Raw genomic sequence first — 19,735 nt, forward strand, 5'->3', positions numbered from 1 at the left:
TGGGCAATTAATGTAAGAAATAATAAATTTGTCTTGGGGCTAAAAGCACGGCTTCCTTATCTCCCGGCGCCATTTTGAACAGCTAAAATAAGCAAAGAGAAATGACAGTCCATCATTACATGAAGACATGAAGTTCAGTCAATCTGGAAAATTTCAAGAACTTTTAAAGTTTCTTTAAGTGCAGTTGCAAAAACCATCAAGTGCTGTGATGAAACTCTAATGAGGACCGCCACAGGAAAAGAAGACCCAGAGTTACCTCTGCTGCAGAGGATATGCAAATAAATGCTTCACAGAGTTCAGACACCTCAACATAAGCTGTGCAGAGGAGACTGTGTGAATCAGGCCATGGTCGAATTGCTGCAAAAAAAACACTACTAAAAGGACACCGATAAGAAGAAGAGACTTGCTTGGGCCAAAAAACACAAGCAATGGACATTAGACCGGTGGAAATTTGTCCTTTGGTCTGATGAGTCCAAATTTGAGATTTTTGGTTCCAACCCGCTGTGTCTTTCTTTGTGAGATGCAGCGTAGGTGAACGGATGATCTCTGCATGTGTGGTTCCCACCGTGAAGCATGGAGGGAAAAGGTGTGGGGTGCTTTGTTGCTGACACTGTCAGTGATTTATTTAAAATTCAAGGTACAATTAAACAGCCTGGCTACCACAGCATTCTGCAGCGATACGCCATCCCATCTGGTTTGGGACTATCATTTGTTTTTCAACAGGACAATGACCCAACACACCTCCAAGCTGTGTAAGGGCTATTTGACCAAGAAGGAGAGTGATATGTGGGAACTCCTTCAAGACCGTTGGAAAAGCATTCCAGGTGAAGCTGGTTGAGAGAATGCCAATAGTGTGCAAAGCTGTCATCAAGGCAAAGGGTGGCTACTTTGAAGAATCTCAAATATAAAATACATTTTGATTTGTTTACTACATGATTCCATGTATTATTTCATAGTTTTGATGTCTTCACTATTATTCTACAATGTAGAAAATAGTAAAAATAAAGAAAAATCCTTGAATGAGTAGCTGTGTCCAAACTTTTAACTGGTACTGTATCTAAACCCAGCATGTTTCCTACTCACAAGTTCCTTTGTACTCTGTGACATCTGCGTTTGGAAATGGGACCGCACAACAGATGCAAAATGTTGTTTTAATGATGATTGAAAGTCATGCTTTTCCATTTCCCATACAGGGAGCACTACCAGCCTTCCCTCTTCTCTTTCCCTCCCTCTCTCTCGTTTCTTTTTCAAGGTGTCTTCATTGTCAATGTCAAGCACTAGAGATGCATTTGGAATGACCAAATAAAAAGTTGTAATCAGAAATAAAGCGCTGTCGGCAGGGCTGTAAAGGTCCCTTTCTTCTGTAGGGCTTCATTAAGCAGGGCTGACATCCCCACGGCCTCCGCCTCTGCAGCCTTTTATTGTTGTCCCCATTCACACCGTAAAAAGGCACTCCTTCCTGGCAACTTCTCCTCTGCTCCGCCACTCAAGACAGCTAGGCCCTTTCATAATGCTGAAAGAGAGAGGGTCCTGAATCCTCCCCCCAGCCCACCTCAAACTCTTACTACCCCGCCTGTAGCCGCTCTGTTTCCCTTCCTCACCACAACACAAACAAACACCCCTTTTCCTGCCACCGCTACCACACTACACACCCACTCTAACAACTCTGAAAGAGGGGGAGGGGGCGGGGGGGTGGATGGAGCAAGAAGATGAATCTCTTCTTTACCCACTTCTACTGTAGTTGGTAGTTAATAAATCATGGAAATTATACTGTATGTACTCTACTGTGGGCTGGGAGGGAGACTGGGATTCATTAGGGAGACTCATGTGAAAGTCTGCTCAGCTCATGTGAAATCCATTCCCCTGCACCACGGGTTCTACTGCCACGATGCTGGATACTCTACCTCTCTCCACTCCCTTACTCTCTCTCCTCCTCTCTGACTAATGGGCCTTTCCCATGTTGTACAATAAAGGCTCTGAAGACCAGGATGTCAAAATATTGAGATGAAACGACATCCTCATCTGTCTACCAGAAAGGAATGCAAGCCTGCTCTTGCTAACAGGCAATCTCCCACTTAAAAGTCAGGAAATTATAGGTCTGCAGATGTGGGAGTAAAAGGGGGCACTTTATAATATTCATGCAATACCAGAAGAGTACAGAAATGGAGAAATATGGCCAGCTCTGTGAAAGATGTGGCACAGAAACGTTGCAATATGAAATTCTGGCAAGGCATTTTGCATGTAATAAACTGTATGCTTGTGTGTACCGGTACATGTGCAGCTTCTCAGATGCTGAGGCTCAGGCTGACTGAGGAGACTTACCTTTGGGGTCATCTCTCACCACCAGCAGTCCATTCCGACACACCACCTTCCCTGTGGCTGCATCCACAAACACCAGCGAGGGAATACTGGTCACCTTGTACTTGTTCCACAGCTTCATCTGGACAGACAGAGGACAGAGGAGAGGAATGGAAAATGTACCATTAGTATAAAGACACCTATACTCTGGTAAATCCTCTGAGCAACAAGGAGAAAATCAAAGAAAGAGAAAAGTAATTGAACGTCATACATCTTACTAGTTGTTTTCCCATCTAGTTTATAACATCTGTTGATAAATCATTATTTGTCAGACATCCATTGATCCAAAAGTTGATAGTGAAAATGGCTGTAAGCCTATAACTACACCAAAAGTACAAGGCAAGCTGTTTCTCTGAAGTATAAAAGGGACTAGAAAATGAGCCAGGTTGAATAAAACAGCAGCAGAGAGTCACCCTGCAGTGAATTAGCTGAAGGCTAGAATCACACTACAGCTAACTTTAAAAGGAACTGGCAGAGGAGGAAATTCACAGGGAGCGTTTTGACCCTGCTGTGTCATGAATAAGAGCAACACGGGGTAAGAGGAGCAGAACAATCCACACTTGATAAAAACCTTTTGCCACAGACTGCTACTGTACCCCATAGAAAGAGAATAACTAGATCGTAGTCATTTTAGGCTCATATAGTACTATTCTATGTTGTACCCTCGCACTGTGGGTGGCACTTTATTTAGCCGGTCCTTCTTCAAATGAAGACAACGCTGTACATGATTCTGTCTGTTCAATATGTGAAGCAAGCATACATCCACAGGCATTAATGGAGGAGGAACACACACTACTACATCTAATTATACTGAACAAAAATACAAAATGCAATGATTTCTATGGTTTTACTGAGTCACAGTTCATAAGGAAATCAGTCAATTGAAATTAATTCATTATGGCCCTAATCTATGGATTTCACATGACTGGGAATAAAGATATGCATCGGTTGGTCAGATACCTTAAAAAAAAGGCACTCTGTTCACAATGTTAAAAAAAGTGGTACATTTTAATCACTTTTTCTCCCCAATTTCGTGTTATCCAAATTGGTAGTTACAGGCTTGTCCCATTGCTGCAACTCCCGTAACGGTCGAGAGCCACGGGTCCTCCGAAACACGATCCTGCCAAGCAGCACTGCTTTTTGACACACTGCTCGCTTAACCCGGAAGCCAGCCGCACCAATATGTTGGAGGAAACGCAGTACAACTGGAGACCGAACCCGGATCTGTAGTGACGCCTCTATTGCTGCGATGCTGTGCCTTAGACCGCTGCACCACTCGGGAGGCTCTCTGTTCACAATGTTGACATCAGCAAATCGGTTGCCCACATGACGCCATACACGTCATCTGCGGTTGTGAGGCTCGTTGGGCGTACGGTCAAATTCTCTAGGCGGCTTATGGTAGAGAAATAAACAAATTCTCTGGCAAAAGCTCTGGTAGACATTCCTGCAGTCAGCATGCCAATTCTATGCTCCCTCAAAACTTGAGACATCTGTGGCATTGTGTTGTGTGACAAAACTTCACATTTTAGAGTGGCCTTTTATTGTCCCCAGCACTAGGTGTGGCTGTGTAATGATCATACCGTTTAATCAGCTTCTTGATATGCCACACCTGTCAGGTGGATGTATGGGATCTTTTATTTCAGCTCATGAAACATGGGACCAACACTTTACATTTGCATTTATAGTTTTGTTCAATGTATAATGACTGTTGTGACTGTATATTGTGTCTTGATCTCAATATACAACATACCGCAGAAAATCGGAAACAGACTCTATGACCGCAAAAGTGTGTTTGAAACTGGGACTATTTAGTGTGCATGTTCAGTGTTGTCCTCGACTGAGAGCACATCAAGAATACCACGAAGAGGAAACTCACTTTACATATCAGAGGGAAGATGTGTCGCTTGAAATGACTAGCTCCTGAAGAGTAGCACTGAGAGGTCACTTTTCTGAGAGTTGTCTGAGAAGTATAGAAACATTGATGTTTGAAAGTCTGATCCAAGTCTGAGCCAGAATTGTACCAGTGACCTTGAGATTGCCAAGCCAATACACCAAGGACCGTACCAGTCCAGACAATTTGCTATAGGCACATAGTACCATATAATGATTTCAGCACTGTTATCTAGTAATTTCAGTGAAAGGGAGAGCCAAACTGTAGGAGTGAGGCCTGTCTGCAGTCTGTCTATGAGGCTCAGTGGTGGAAGCATCCAGTTGGATTCAGTTCCAGTTCTGCTCCAGTCCAGGTCTGGCTGACGAAAACCTTTTGTTTCTCTTCTAATGAAAACAATGACTTCACTTCAGGAGCAAAGTTAGCGTTTTGACATGCAGACGGAAGGCAGGCCCAGACTGCTCCGAGAGACTGACGTTTTACAGGGTATGGGTCCCCCCTGTAGGGACTGTACAGGGGGGGGGGACCTCCTCTCTACTGTGGGACTGGAAGTCCCTCCAAAGTACCACTCATTTCAGGGCCCTGTATAGTGAGCTACTTTTGACCAGAGGCCATAGCCCCAAATGGCAACCTATTCCCTATATAATGAGCTAGTATTGACCAGAAGTAGTGCACTATATAAGAAATGGGTGTCATTTGGGGTGCAGATAAGGAGACTTGAGAAGGCAATGACAGTTAGAGAATAATAGGATCTGCACTAGCTGGGAAATGTCAGGGAACAGCTCCCATGCCAACTTCCTGAAGTGTCCTCACGGAGCTGAGAGAGGACAGCTAAGGTGTTTACAGTAAAGCACATCGGAAAACTGAAATTGAAAACTAGTATATGTTCTTTTAATAGTGTAATACACTGCTCAAAAAAATAAAGGGAACACTAAAATAACACATCCTAGATCTAATTACCTTTTTCTTTACATAGTTGAATGTGCTGACAACAAAATCACACAAATTATCAATGGAAATCAAATTTATCAACCCATGGAGGTCTGGATTTGGAGTCACACTCAAAATTAAAGTGGAAAACCACACTACAGGCTGATCCAACATTGATGTAATGTCCTTAAAACAAGTCAAAATGAGGCTCAGTAGTGTGTGAGGCCTCCACGTGCCTGTATGACCTCCCTACAATGCCTGGGCATGCTCCTGATGAGGTGGCGGATGGTCTCCTGAGGGATCTCCTCCCAGACCTGGACTAAAGCATCCGCCAACTCCTGAACAGTCTGTGGTGCAATGGATGGAGCGAGACATGATGTCCCAAATGTGCTCAATTGGATTCAGGTCTGGGGAACGGGCGGGCTGGTCCATATCAGCAATGCCTTCCTCTTGCAGGAACTGCTGACACACTCCAGCCACATGAGGTCTAGCATTGTCTTGCATTAGGAGGAACCCAGGGCCAACCGCACCAGCATATGGTCTCACAAGGGGTCTGAGGATCTCATCTCGGTACCTAATGGCAGTCAGGCTACCTCTGGCGAGCACATGGAGGACAGTGCGGCCCCCCAAAGAAATGCCACCCCACACCATGACTGACCCACCGCCAAACCGGTCATGCTGGAGGATGTTGCAGGCAGCAGAAGTTCTCCACGGCATCTCCAGACTGTCACATGTGCTCAGTGTGAACCTGCTTTCATCTGTGATGAGCACAGGGCACCAGTGGAGAATTTGCCAATCTTGGTGTTCTCTGGCAAATGCCAAACGTCCTGCACGGTGTTGGGCTGTAAGCACAACCCCCACCTGTGGACGTCGGGCCATCATACCACCCTCATGGAGTCTGTTTCTGACCATTTGAGCAGACACATGCACATTTGTGGCCTTTTGGAGTGCTCCTCCTGCTCCTCCTTGCACAAAGGCGGAGGTAGCGGTCCTGCTGCTGGGTTGTTGCCCTTCTACGGCCTCCTCCACGTCTCCTGATGTACTGGCCTGTCTCCTGGTAGCACCTCCATGCTCTGGACACTACGCTGACAGGCACAGCAAACCTTCTTGCCACAGCTCGCATTGATGTGCCATCCTGGATGAGCTGCACTACCTGAGCCACTTGTGTGGGTTGTAGACTCCGTCTCATGCTACCACTAGAGTGAAAGCACCGCCAGCATTCAAAAGAGACCAAAACATCAGCCAGGAAGCATAGGAACTGAGAACTGGTCTGTGGTCGCCACCTGCAGAACCACTCCTTTATTGGGGGTGTCTTGCTAATTGCCTAGAATTTCCACCTGTTGTCTATTCCATTTGCACAACAGCATGTGAAATTTATTGTCAATCAGTGTTGCTTCCTAAGTGGACAGTTTGATTTCACAGAAGTGTGATTGACTTGGAGTTACATAGTGTTGTTTAAGTGTTCCCTTTATTTTTTTGAGCAGTGTATATAAAAAAGCATTGCTAAAAGCATTTCATAGCTTGACCAAAATGCGCTGCCTGCAGCAATTCTACTGTACAGGCAAGTCTGCTAATTTGGTCTTTTTGGAGACATTGAAGTTACAACAAATTATATGCAAAATCATAGTTAGCTAAAAATGCTTTAGGGCCAATGGAATCCTAAGGTCTATTTGCATGTTTCAAATACTGTCCTGTTATGAACTAAACAGACTAGGAGATTTTCGCCACACTATATCCTAGTACGTACCCTTTGGTCAGTGTGTTTATATACAGTTTGTCTAAAATATACATCATACGTATGATGTGTACAGTAAGTGTACAATATCAATGTGCATACATACATGCATGTCTATCTATTAGTGTGTGTACCAAATCTGAACCCCTCTCAGCCCCACTCTGCTGTAGTCGGAGCCTGATTCATAGAGAGCACTGCTGAAAGAGAGATTGGTTCGGAGAGGCAGAGAGACCTCTGAGCCGATTCAGCCTCGATCCTTTCACTACTGCTAATTTACTGCATGATCCGGAATTATGTCTGCCTGGCGGTTTGGCTGCAGTTCAGAGCACAGCAGGACACTAAATCACATCAGCTGTAGATTTGTAGATCCGCCTGGAGGCTAGGCTATGTGTGACAGACATTGGGGGTGTTATCATGATTTCAGGGCAGATGATGGGCCTGGTAATTAAGACAGTTACATCACCTACATTCATTCATTAAATGGCAGCTACATACATTTCATCACCTTGAGACACGATGATTCATACTGTAAGAGGTATGGAACAGTCATTCATTTATACTTATGTCACTCTGTTTAGAGGCAAAACAAGATGCCTTGCTGTGTGTGTTCTCATGGTGATTCTTCCTCAGGCTGGCTAAATTCAACACCAAAAGAAGAACCTCTGTTCTACGCAGTGGGAGGTTTTTTTTGCAGTCTTGAAGACAACAGCACATGTTCCCAAGGGCATGCATGTTTTGGAGTGGTATGTTTGAAAATGTTGAAAACAATGTTGAAAACAATAGCAACATTTGTTCCGAATCTCCAGAGGTTCTGCCGTGCACAGTACAGAGTGTACTTCTTTCTACTCATTCTCTCCTCTGTTTACCTTTAGGGACTAAACAGAGGAATGTGATGCCATAGTGGTCCCTATAATAGCTTTAGCCACTCCCTCTGGTACCTTACTCCAATCAGACAGTCAAAGTCTGAAGCTAACTGTTCAGAGTGGGGTGTATTATAAGCTGCAGAGACAAACAGAACTGGTCACACGGTGAGCCACAAACACTCATAAATCACTGTGTCCAAACTAAACTTATCCCCCAGCCAGGGCTCATCTCCAACTTTCTTCACATAGGTTGTCTCAAATGGCACCCTATATAGTGCACTACTTTTGACCAGAGCCCTATTGGCCCTGGTCAAAGTAGTGCACTATATAGGGAATAGGGTGCCATTTGGGAACACATGCATGGTAGTCTCCAAACCAGATATCTGTAGTTTGTCTAGATTTCATTTGTATCTTGAGGAAATGATTTAATCAAAGTATTGAATATCCACTGTGCTGTGTTTTAATCATCTACTGTAGGAAAGTCTGGGTCTATGCAAGAGCCAAAGAAATAGAAGACCCTAGCATCAGTCTACATGTGTCTACTACACATCTCCCTGTCCCCCTGCATGTTTTTAGGGGGACAACCCTTTTCATTACCCAGAACAACACACTAGACTAGATCAAATGTGCCAATAACCCCCAGCGAGACCCAAGCAACTGCTTAGAGACCCGGGAGAGCTGGAAATCCATACTAACAATCCATTTAGACCTTGTCTCTCCCTCTCTCTTTCTCTCTCCCACACCCAGCCTGCGTTAGTCCAGCACTAGGTAGCATCCCAAATGGCACCATATTCCCTTTATAGTTCACTATTTTTTATTTACCAGTGCACTGTAAAGAGATTAGGGTGCCATTTCGGATGCATCCCAAAGCCCAGCACTAGGCGCTAATAGGATCACGCATGACTGCGGTTCCACTTATGGAGGCTGAGGGAGCGGAGAGGAGGCCTCCGAGGGAGCAGCACATCTGCCTGTGTGGACGTGTAGATGTGCATAGCAGGGCCAGATCGCCAGGCCTATAGCTTAATGCAATGCTCTGTATGCAGCTCACATCAGAGATGTTCAACATGAGGTGAAAAGGTTGAAAGTTCCAACTGCCTGTCAAAAACTGATATTGTTAAATCCACTGAGGAGTCTTGTGATTGCACTAAGTAATGTCACACTGTCTGCATGTCATTCTATGGTTTGAATGAGGAGAAAGAAGGGGGGGGGAAATTTGTCCACATACAGTAGTACTGTATCCATGTCTGGTGTCAAGGATGGTAATCATTTCCATTCTTCTTTGCACTGTTGCACTTTAGTAGCAACACTGTGGGGGTTTAAAGGGGTGGGGGTAGTTACGAGAGTTACTACTGGTGTTCCCAATGCTCTCACACAGACACATCTGCTTCACTTTTGACCCGCTCCCACACATCTGAACCCCTACTGAGGTTTCTTCCCTCAACCCCACCTCCTCTCCCTTCCCCTGGGCTGACCACGGAGAGAGAGAACCCCCACTGAGAGAGCTGGAGTGGAAGAAATTCCTCCAGTCATCGTCCCCATTCACCTCTCATTGTTCCTGCACCGACTCCACACAGACCTGCTTTCACTGGCCCAGGCGGCCAGACCTGAGGCGCTGGCCAAACGCTCACATTGCAGTCCCATTTTAGCAAACACAGCAGTCACAAAGGGATTTCAAAAAGCCTACAAAGGAGTGCATGTGCTCCACCCTGCTGAGTACTGGCAGGGATGAAGTTCTTTATCTCTCAATAGAATACTTAAGAATAACACAGATGGGCATTTTAAACAGACACTACAATAGGATGAAGAGAGTCAGAGTAGCTATTTCTAGAATCAAAGCTTTGGCCTTTCAGAGTACTGTGGGCTATACCTAGAGAACAATTCCCCATCTGATAGTGGCTAGCTAGTTTGCCTTTTAACTTATTTATCATGGTCTAGAGGGCATTCCTGTACTTTATCTTACATTCGGACATTTCTGGGGCTAAGACTCTCTGGACTCATGTCTCTTCAACTAATGAACAAGCAGAATCCTAATTAGGCTGGATTCCCTTAATCGAAATATGCTATGTCACAATGCATTCCTGAATTAACTCACTTCCCCATTCTTGTCCAGAGGAATTTGTTTCCATGTGAATTCTATTAGATTGGGGGGGGACGTGTCTCTACAGCGGGCCAGAACAAGATAATGTACGAACGCTGCGGAGGAATCCGCACTGACCCGTTTAATACCCATGATGGCAAAGACACCAGTGGTCAGATTCACTCAGTCGATAAAACCTTAGTTGGTGGTATTTGAAGTAAAGCTATCCCGTTAGATGGTCTCAGGGACATGAGAGCTCTAGTAGTCTCTCCTGTTGCCTTTCAACAGGCTGATAGAGGATGTCGGTCTGTCTGTTTGTCCAGCTCACTCCAGACCAAAGCGTCCATCTTTTATTAGGTAGTTCTATAGAGCCTGCCTGCAGGCGGCCTGAGCCCTGGCCATGGAGGGTTTACTGGGAAGGACCAGGAAAGGAGAGCTGATATGTGTCCCAAATGGCACCCTATTCCATATGTAGTGCACTACTTTTGACCAGGGCCTATAGGGCTAAAAATGTGCGCACCGCATAGGGAATAGGGTGCCATTTGGGGCATAACCATGGGCTACTTTGTAAAGGACAATACTATAACTTACAGCTTTTCATGTTTCTCACAAAGCGACTGCATAAAAATGAGATCCCCAAGATGACAGCTAGACAGCAGAGAAACTGTAGAGTTCGGTCCTCAACGATGGGAAATTTATCCCATCCCACATTTGGATCCCAACTTGATCTCATTTACATTGATGTAGTGTTCAACCGTCTGCAGCTTATTCATTCTACATGGAGCTTTCAGCCTTCGCCTCTCGGGGAATAGAGGAGAACCGGGAAAAATATGAGGCACATTGGATAGAAGCCTTGTGTTCTAGTGCTTAGACAGGAAAGGAGGGAGCAGATGACGTGGAACAGAAGAGATTCATCCAGTCTCCTAACACCCTCACCAGACATTCCCAGTCAGAACCCCTGATTAACATTACAGGCCTCTGGTCTCTCTGTTCCACTGAGCTCATTACAAAATCTGTCCCCGAACCACAGTACAGTATGTTATGATGGATAAACACCACAGTATGTTATGATGGATAAACACTCTGTACCACAGTACAGTTATATGACATCTGTTATGATGGAAAAACTCTGTACCACTATACTGTTATAATATGACCTCTTATGATGCATAAACACTTGAAATGCACAACAGTAATACACATCAGTCCCCTGCCTTTTCAATGCAGCATGTTATTGCTATATCATATTTAGCTCTTAAAATATGAATTGACCCAACCAACAATTTTGCCGTTGTGGACCCCCTTACACGCACACACGAAACTGCTTTTCAATAAGAGGCCTGCGTTGCCATGGAAACCCCCGTCCCCGTCAGGACATGTCACGGAGTGCCAAACACATTGTGGGCTCTTAGTTAATAATTCAGTGATAAATTAACGGTTTTCTGAGGAAAACAGGTGCCAGAATGTCAGAGGGCTTAGGGGGAATAGCTGGGTGGAAAAAGAGAGAAAAAGAGGGGGGGAGACAGTAAAAGAGGGGTGTTTCTTCCGCTCCTCTTGTGTTTGAGGCACAAAAGCTGCTCTCTAAATGCAGGCTATTAATCCTAACTCGGACTCTGTATGGCTGGGCTCCACCGTGCAAGTTTTTTTTAGGGAAGAATACAACGTAAAAGCAGGGGGATTGTAAAGGAGTAAAAAGCCCGTACTCAATAGATATATACACATCATTGCATCTTTCACAGGCGTGGGTCGCCTCAGAGGGCTACATACTGCAGGGTCAAAGATCACCAAGGCAGGGGGTACAATCTTCACTCCCGCTGGTTTTTAGAACAATCCTCCTGCCTGGCCCCACGTCTCCCTCTCCCAGTGTGTGTGCAGGGCTGACTGGTTTACAGAAAGGGCAGACCAGACACACACAGGGAGATCGTCTGTGTAAAAGCAAAAATGTATCTCAGCCTAGACCTGCATACCCCATGAGTCAATTATTAAATGAGTGTAGCCCACAACTGTAGGAAGTTCACCGCTTGCATTGCTGTGGAATAATAACGTTCACAAGATACACTGCAAACTAGGGCCGGGAACGATACCAGTATCGCGATACTAGTTAGTATTGTGGTACGAAGAGGATTTAACTTCCTTTAAGAAAACAGCTCTAATGCTAGAAACAAACTATGTCACAACATTTTACATACATCAGGTTTTTAAAGGACCAAAGAGTTGTTTGCTTCGTGTTTCCAATTTTGCCATGAGTGGTGGGGCTCCCGAGTGGCACAGCGGTCTAAAGCACTGCATCTCAGTGCAAGAGGCAGTGCAAGAGGCATCCCTCAAATCCAGAACCCTAGTTCAAATCCTGAATCACATCCGGCCGTGATTGGGAGTCCCAATTGGCCCAGCGTTGTCTGGGTTTGGCCGGTGTAGGCCATCATTGTAAATAAGAATTTGTTCTTAACTGACTTGCCTAGTTAAAGGTTAAATAAATGAAAAAAATATTAACAGCCCAAATTTATTGTATAAAAGCTCCAGTGGCGAATGTAAGCTGCTGTCGTCCTGCCTCTCGTCAAGGCCTGCTGGCTCTCTCAGAGAAGAGAAAGATAGCAGAGAGAGGTTCTGGCTTTGGTCTGGCCAACGGGTACGGCCGCCAGTCCGTTAGAGATTGGCATCACAATGGCCCGCCTGCCTCACCCACTGGGAGAGAGCGAGAACTGCCCTCAGGGCAAATCTTTCCAGGTTGTCCCAGGCGCCTGCCAGAGGTAATTCAAATCCCACTCTCTCATGCAAAAAGTGTAATCCAATACATTATGGAGTGGTTCCTGGCATGGGGCCGGCTAGACAGTGCAGCCTCAGCATCCTCCTCAACTAAAAACACACAAACACCACATGTCCTGAAAACACATGCCCACACACACACACACACACACACACACACACACACACACACACACACACACACACCTTGTTAAGACCACATTAAGCCCTTGTTGGCACCTGCTTAGCCTCCATGATGATCGAATAGAAAACATTACTGAGCATTACAATGGCATAGCCTACTATAACACACATGGAGAAACCACTAAGAATAACCTGAACATCCTCCGATGTCTTTAGTGAATAAACGAGGGATATATTTAGCTTCATAAATAAAGTGAAACCGGGTTCTGTTTAGGCTAGATTGGAGGCGTCGGAACACTGGGTTCTTATGTGCATTTACACAGCTCCCTCTTTTGACCTCTGATTGACCCCACGTTTAACTCCCACTCCTCCTATTCCCTGTTAGAGACTGATGCTACATCCCAAATGGAACCCTATTCCCTTTAGTGCACTACTTTTGACAAGGGTCCTGGTTAAAAGTAGTGCACTATAGAAGGGAATAGGGTACCATTTGGGATGCACACCAGAGAGACTGACTGGTTGTGCTCCTCCAGCTTCAGGTCCCATCACAACACAGGGGATTAATATTGATAAACACTGCAGCAGCACAGCAGCTTTACATTGACAGACATTATCACGTAGATCTTTCAGAACACACCATCTCCTGAGGATTTCTGCCTTCCTGTACTTTGAGTTCACTGAAACACTAGGATTGTTAGATCCATTGGCATCATGTTAGGTGTTACATAGCAGTTATTTTATGCATGTCTTATATAGGCCTACTTGTTGATAGTGCTGGGCTTGGACTTCTAATTGGACACTACTACTGCAATAAACCCAAACTAATCCTTACAAAATATAGCATTTTCTGATGTCCTTGAAACATTACTAGGCTCCTCAAAGAGCCTGAGCAATGTTATTAAATGATCCAATAAAACATTAAGCTATACACACACTGTAACCCCCAGAGATATATAGTCCATCTTAGTGAAGGTGTATTTTAGGTTTCATTGTGCTCTCCATGGCCAATGAGTAGGGTTGTAAATCAGTGACACTGGCCATGCGACTGTACAGCATCATAAGCTATAGACCCGTGGCAGCTAGCTCCCAGATATTTGGCTCCAATGCCGCAAGACCAGAGTCAATACAGACACCCCACTGTTTATATATATATATAAATTAATAAATAAATAAAGCCTTGGATCGCAGGCAGGCATGAGACCGATTTCTCACCTCTACTACAATACACCCACATCATATTCACAGTAGAGAATGCATGTCATAAAGAGATGGGGCGGTCTTGATAAAAGCCACTAGGGTGAAACGTCGACCAAAGTGCCCTGTCCACCTCTGTGAACATGGAATAAAAAGATACAGATCACCAGCATTTCTGCCTCCCAGACATTCATTTTATACCGAAATGGAATGACATGTACAGTATACATGTATTGCGCTGTCCTCTGGGGAGAAGAGTTGTAGCTCGTCCCGTTCCTCCCTTAACTGGTACCAGATTAAACCTACAGTGAGTTACATTGTGAGACTTAATCTCCATCCATTAACCCATTTCCTCCTCTCCTCTTACACTCATTAAAAGGCACATCTGTTTTGTGTTGCTGCAGGCAGGGCTCTGGAGTTTACGGCTGAGCTGTACATCTGGACACCCGCCTAAACCCCCTCCCCACAACCCCCACCAATAAACCCCTCTCCTGCTCCCTGACAGTTTACAACCCCATTCTCACAGCAGCATCAACATGTATAGAGAATCTCCTCTACCCTCTGACTCCACCCCCTCCTCAACACACCCATCCTCTGCAGTCTCTCCCACTTCTCCCTGATCTGCTTTGCTCCGACAATATGTTCTCAAATCAGAAGAGCATGGATTGGGAGACTGGTCAGAGAGACTTATGGATGCAGCTTTCATTGGAGTTCCGGCTTAAGAACTCAACATGGACCAAAAATCCCTCAACTCCTTGACGTCATTTTTGCCAAGTAATTTGAAATGGCAATGCATGGAATGAACGCAGGTATGAAAAAAATATACTGATATGGATCCCCCTGCAGCCCAGGAGAATTATGAGAGTTAACTCTGAAGTGTGGGTCTGACCGGGGTGTATGTGTACAGTACAATAGTTAGTGTCTTCTGGGTGTAAATGTCTGTACATGTCTGTGTGTGAGAGAGAGATAAATAGAGAGAACAAGCCTGAGAGACAGATTAGGAGAGACGGAGAGGGAGCCAGGCCGAGGGCAGCCTGCCCTACAGACAGCTGCGAAGCCAGTTCAGTGTCACTAACTAACTGGGGGGGTCAAAGGTCAGGTTGTTAATTCCCCAGCAGGAAGAACATGGCCTTAAAGAAGACTCCTGCCACTTGCCTCCCCCTAATGTTCCCCTAGCCAACCATACAACCCTCATCCCCTCTGACCCGCCAGCCCTGCCATGTCACATCTCAACTTTACAAGGGAAACCTTTTAAATAAACACTGAGCAATATCCTTCTTCAAAGCCTTCCCATCCTGCACAGGCCTTCTTATCCTATGAGGCCTCTTCCTGAACACACAGGCACACACAGAAAGACAGTGAGTCAGAGGATAAAACACAGCTGAGAGAAGCAGCTAAAAATTGGCGGTCCCCAGCAGAGCGTTCTATGTGTAGAGGTAAAGTGACCAGCCCTAGCCTCCTCTTCAAGCTTCCCATGTATCAAAGAGTGAAAGGCACACAGTGAGTTATGCTTTGCACTCTGTAATTCAGCACCAGCATCCCAATAGCACAGATCTGAAGTCTCCCAGAGACAGGGAGCAAGGTCACTAGCCCTTGGTAAGCCCTGGTTTCTGTAATGTCTTATTTCAGCAGTTTAGGGTTTTGCTAGACAAGATGATGTAATCCACACAGCCTAAAATCCTATTTCCACCATCCAGTCATTCGGTCGTCTATAATACCTCATGTAACTGCATTGTTATTGGAGCCAATAACAGTCAAATCTCATTGATCTGTATGAATAGGTATGCATGATCCCGGTGGGAGAGGCTAGGCAGTGAAACCAAGGAGAGCCTCTGGTAACCCACTGACGGTGATTGCTTTGGGCTAGACTTTACGTCTCTGCATAGGAGGGAGGGGTGTGAAATTTTACATAAAACCGCAGAACAATTGCTTATTTTATTTTTGTAAAATCCCCCAAGTACAGTATTAAGACTGGTGGAGTAGAGTGGTGATCTGTGTAGTAATGTTTTAAGCTGCCTCATGAGTCTTCAGTTGACTTACTGGATTCAATCTCCTGCAAATCACCCTTTCGTCTCAATCCACACACAGCAGCACATCATTACACAGTTAACCCACAGAGACACTGTGCTGCTCTACTGAAACATCACCAGACTGTATAACTGTCAGGCAATAACTACTGTTAGAAAGAGTCTAAAACATATGATTGAATTGGCTGTGACGGGCACATTTTCCCCGTTTTACCCTGGGTTCAGAGAGACAGTGTGTCTCCTCCATCTCCTGCCTTTTTAAACACTTCAAGCTGCACAGAGAATGAAGGGAAAGGCTGGTCTAGGCGAGCTTCACAGTGATTTGTAATCAGGCCTAGCATTTACAGGAAAAGGGAAAACTCTTTCAAAGCCTGCCAAGAATCGAGAAGGTAGAGGAGAAAAAAAGAAGAAAAAAAACTGACTCCATGTTCCAAAGATGTGCTCAGTCCTTTTTTCCCCTCAAAAAGAAGGGAGGAAGAGTGATGGAGTTGGAACATGGACTTTTGGGAGGAGGGAGCTTATCTTTTCAAGTGTGTTTGCAGTCATTAAGAAGTGGCCCAGAGTTGTTTGCCTCATAGCAGTTTCCCTTCCAGTAAGTATGAACAGTGAAACACAAGCAAACAAATTCCTATATCCACACAGTCATTTCGACATCATGTACCGTAGAAACCATTATCTCATGTGATCTGTGGCCTGCAGCGAGAGAGAGTTGTGGAGCTTAGATGACAGAGTTGGTTAGGACAGACCTAAGTTACTTCCTGAATTTCTTAACAAGCAGAGCCTGGTTAGAGGGGTGGAGAAGTGGAGTCCTTTAGCAATTGGACCTGCTCCAGAACTGCCTCCACTGCACTGCTACAGTAAACTGGCTCACAACTGGAGCCAGCAGAGAGAGAAGTGGCTGGAGAGAGGAGACTATGTCCAGAGAATAAATTGACTGCCTTTACTTGACTGGCAGCTCATTGTGGGTTTAAATCCTGGCTGGCCAGAGAAGTGTGATTAATGTTTTCCATAGTCTGAGATAAAAGGAGTGTCAGGAGGAAAAGAGAGGGAACAAGAGAACCACACTCTTCTGAGCATTAATTTTTTTTAAAAGGTCAAATTCAGCTGTTTTTATCTCTATGAAATCATTTCTGGGTAACAATTAAGTACCTTACAGTGATTCTTTTTGACTATTTTAATTAGCAAAAGAGCAATTTCTCAAGTAAGAATTTTGCTTGGACTGTCTTGGAGTGGTCTGAGTGGAAAACGGAAAACTAGCTGTTATTGGCAAAGATGTGTGGGACTCTTTCCTATTGGTCTATTAAGTAAAACTCCGTCCCACCAAAACAGGCTGAAATTTCAGGTGGTCTTTCAAACAGATCTTACACTAAAATGACAATCATAATTTTCATAATTTCACACTATTATTCCAACCTCCATGTGGAAATGTATATAAAACACAGGAAAACCACATTTGACTGCACTGGGCCTTTAAGTAATATGTTAACATGAAACCTAAGACCCTGTTGCCAAGCGAGGACGAACCTCCCAAATATGAGTCACCGGAAGACCACAAGCATAGCCCATAAAAACACAACAGCCAGGACAAAATTAAAGAGCACAAAGTCCCATAAACCAATTGCAAGGGTCAAAGTTAAACGTAGTTAAAAAGCCATAGGCTGCCAACCTTACGAGAAAGACAATTAGTCCCCCAATGTGTAAAAATGTCCTTTGCCGAATTGCCTCTCGTTTCAGCAAACGTCAATATAAACCACCACTGAATGGCCCTGAGTAATGTTGTTCCAGATAAAAGTAAATTCCCCAGAGCTCTAGTCAGAGACAAAGAGGACACACATGGGTGAGGTGCAGCTCTGCTCTGGCTGCATCTGTGGCAGGCTGGAATGTGATGAGGGTTTACTGGGTTTAGAAATAACTGTCAGAAACAGGCAGACAAAAGGCAGTGCTGTTCTGAATCTGCAGGGCCGGTCTCTCTCCCTCTCAGACAGCACCCTCCTCTCCGCCAACCCTGCAGCCCTCTCCATCTTACCACTTTCCCATGAATGGTTACCACCAGCACCCCAGCCCCACTCCATCCCGCCTCTCCTCACCATTGCTAGCATCACCAGAACCATTGAGTCTGAATGTAGAAAAGAAGTTAAGGCAACTCAGGAGTGTTTAAAGGGAGATATTGTGGCGTGTGCATGTATGTATGTATGTGTGTGTGTGTGTGTGAGAGAGACATTGAGGTAGCTTACAGCAGTGCACTTATCCTCCCCATTCATCTAGAGGAAGTGACTGTGACTAGCTATAACCAGCAACCAGATAATAGTATCTAATGTCTCCAATAACTCAAAGAATGTTAATAGGGAGAATCGATACTCCAATTTCAAAACAATAAGAGAATCTCCAAAGTCTCTAGAATAGTACACAGACAAACAAAAATGTGGCTAATTCATAACAGTATGATACCTAACCACCCATTGAAATATGCGTGGAGCAGAAAACCCAGCCAGAGCTAGTTTCAGTGTAAATCTGTGCAGTGCTCCAGAGCTGACAGGGGAGGTTTATGATGAGAATCAATCGGTTGTCAGATTACAGCTTTCATCCCTCTCCCTTGGTTTCCAAGGAGCCAGAGTGGACTGCCACACTTCCTGTATGCCTGAAGCTTAACCAGCAGAGATAGAAATCACTCTCCTTTATCTCTCATTCCTTATGCCACCTTTCCCTCCTTCCTTCCTTCCTTTTCTAATGACGTACCGTCATGATGTGTAATGACATGCACAGAGACCGAGGGAGAGAAGTAGGGAGGGGAAAAGGGGAGATGGGAGGAGGTGAAAGACTGAAAACGGCTCCACAATAGCCAGTCACACCACATTTAAATGCCTTCGTACGATCCAGAGTGAAACGGTTAGGGGGAGAGCGGGGAGGACGGTGCAATGTGCATTTATGTTCTATTCTTCATGGTGTGGCAAATTGGATTGTGATGCTGGATCTATGGATCAATGTGATAATGTGATTTGACTGAGTCACACACACACACACACACACACACACACACACACACACACACACACCACAGACTGAGGAGAGAAAACACCACCATCTCAACCAACCAACTCTATTGTCTCCTCAGCCAGGTCACACATCCCTTTATTAAAACACAGGAAAAAATATAGACCATTAAATCACAGAAAAACTATGGGTGAGTTCATGTATGATGAGGCATCATTAGCTACAGTATCTCTACTCTAGCCACCCGGTCTGTAACTCCAGTTGGATTAACAGAGGCCTGAGGGAATGTATGTTCACCCTCCACTATCAGATCTCACATAGGGGCATTTATGTAATATCCAACCAGTTCTCAGCAAGGGGTTTCCCCTATATAGAGGAGCTTTGTTGAGGAGTTCAAACGAACAAGAAACCCACTCAACTGCCCACCACAGCTGGGCTGAACTGTAACCTAGCCACCCTGGCCCACATACACTATCCCTTTCTCCTATCAGCACAGATCAAAGGACCAATCAGAGACGCTAAACAGCAGATGAAGCCCATTTCAGATTTATACCTATTTCTTCACTGTCTGTACTTTCTGCGACTCAGCAAAATCTGCACAATGTTTTTTGCTTTTCCTGCACTGTTCCAGGGACATCCAGTGAGATGTTACTCTACAGACACCCGGGCCGTCCACCATGTTGAGCGGATCTAATTAAATGCTGTTCCACATTAACAGGATTGGGTGAACTCACCGTTTCCTGCCTCGCTCCCCATGGCCTTTGAGTGGCACTCAGGCTAATGCAT

General features: G+C 45.0%; 1 protein-coding gene across 2 annotated transcripts in view; it reads right to left on the minus strand.

The window, feature by feature from the left end:
• LOC112267095 (nucleoredoxin) overlaps window positions 1–19,735 on the minus strand; it is a 61,655-nt gene that overhangs the window by 11,848 nt on the left and 30,072 nt on the right. For both annotated transcript variants that reach the window (XM_024445171.2, XM_024445172.2), the window contains exon 2: window positions 2,323–2,440. In XM_024445171.2, the coding sequence (XP_024300939.1) occupies window positions 2,323–2,440 (118 nt within the window). The remainder of the gene's footprint in view (window positions 1–2,322; window positions 2,441–19,735) is intronic.

The sequence above is a fragment of the Oncorhynchus tshawytscha genome, linkage group LG14 (genome assembly GCF_018296145.1).
Source record: "Oncorhynchus tshawytscha isolate Ot180627B linkage group LG14, Otsh_v2.0, whole genome shotgun sequence".
Taxonomy (NCBI): Eukaryota; Metazoa; Chordata; class Actinopteri; order Salmoniformes; family Salmonidae; genus Oncorhynchus; species Oncorhynchus tshawytscha.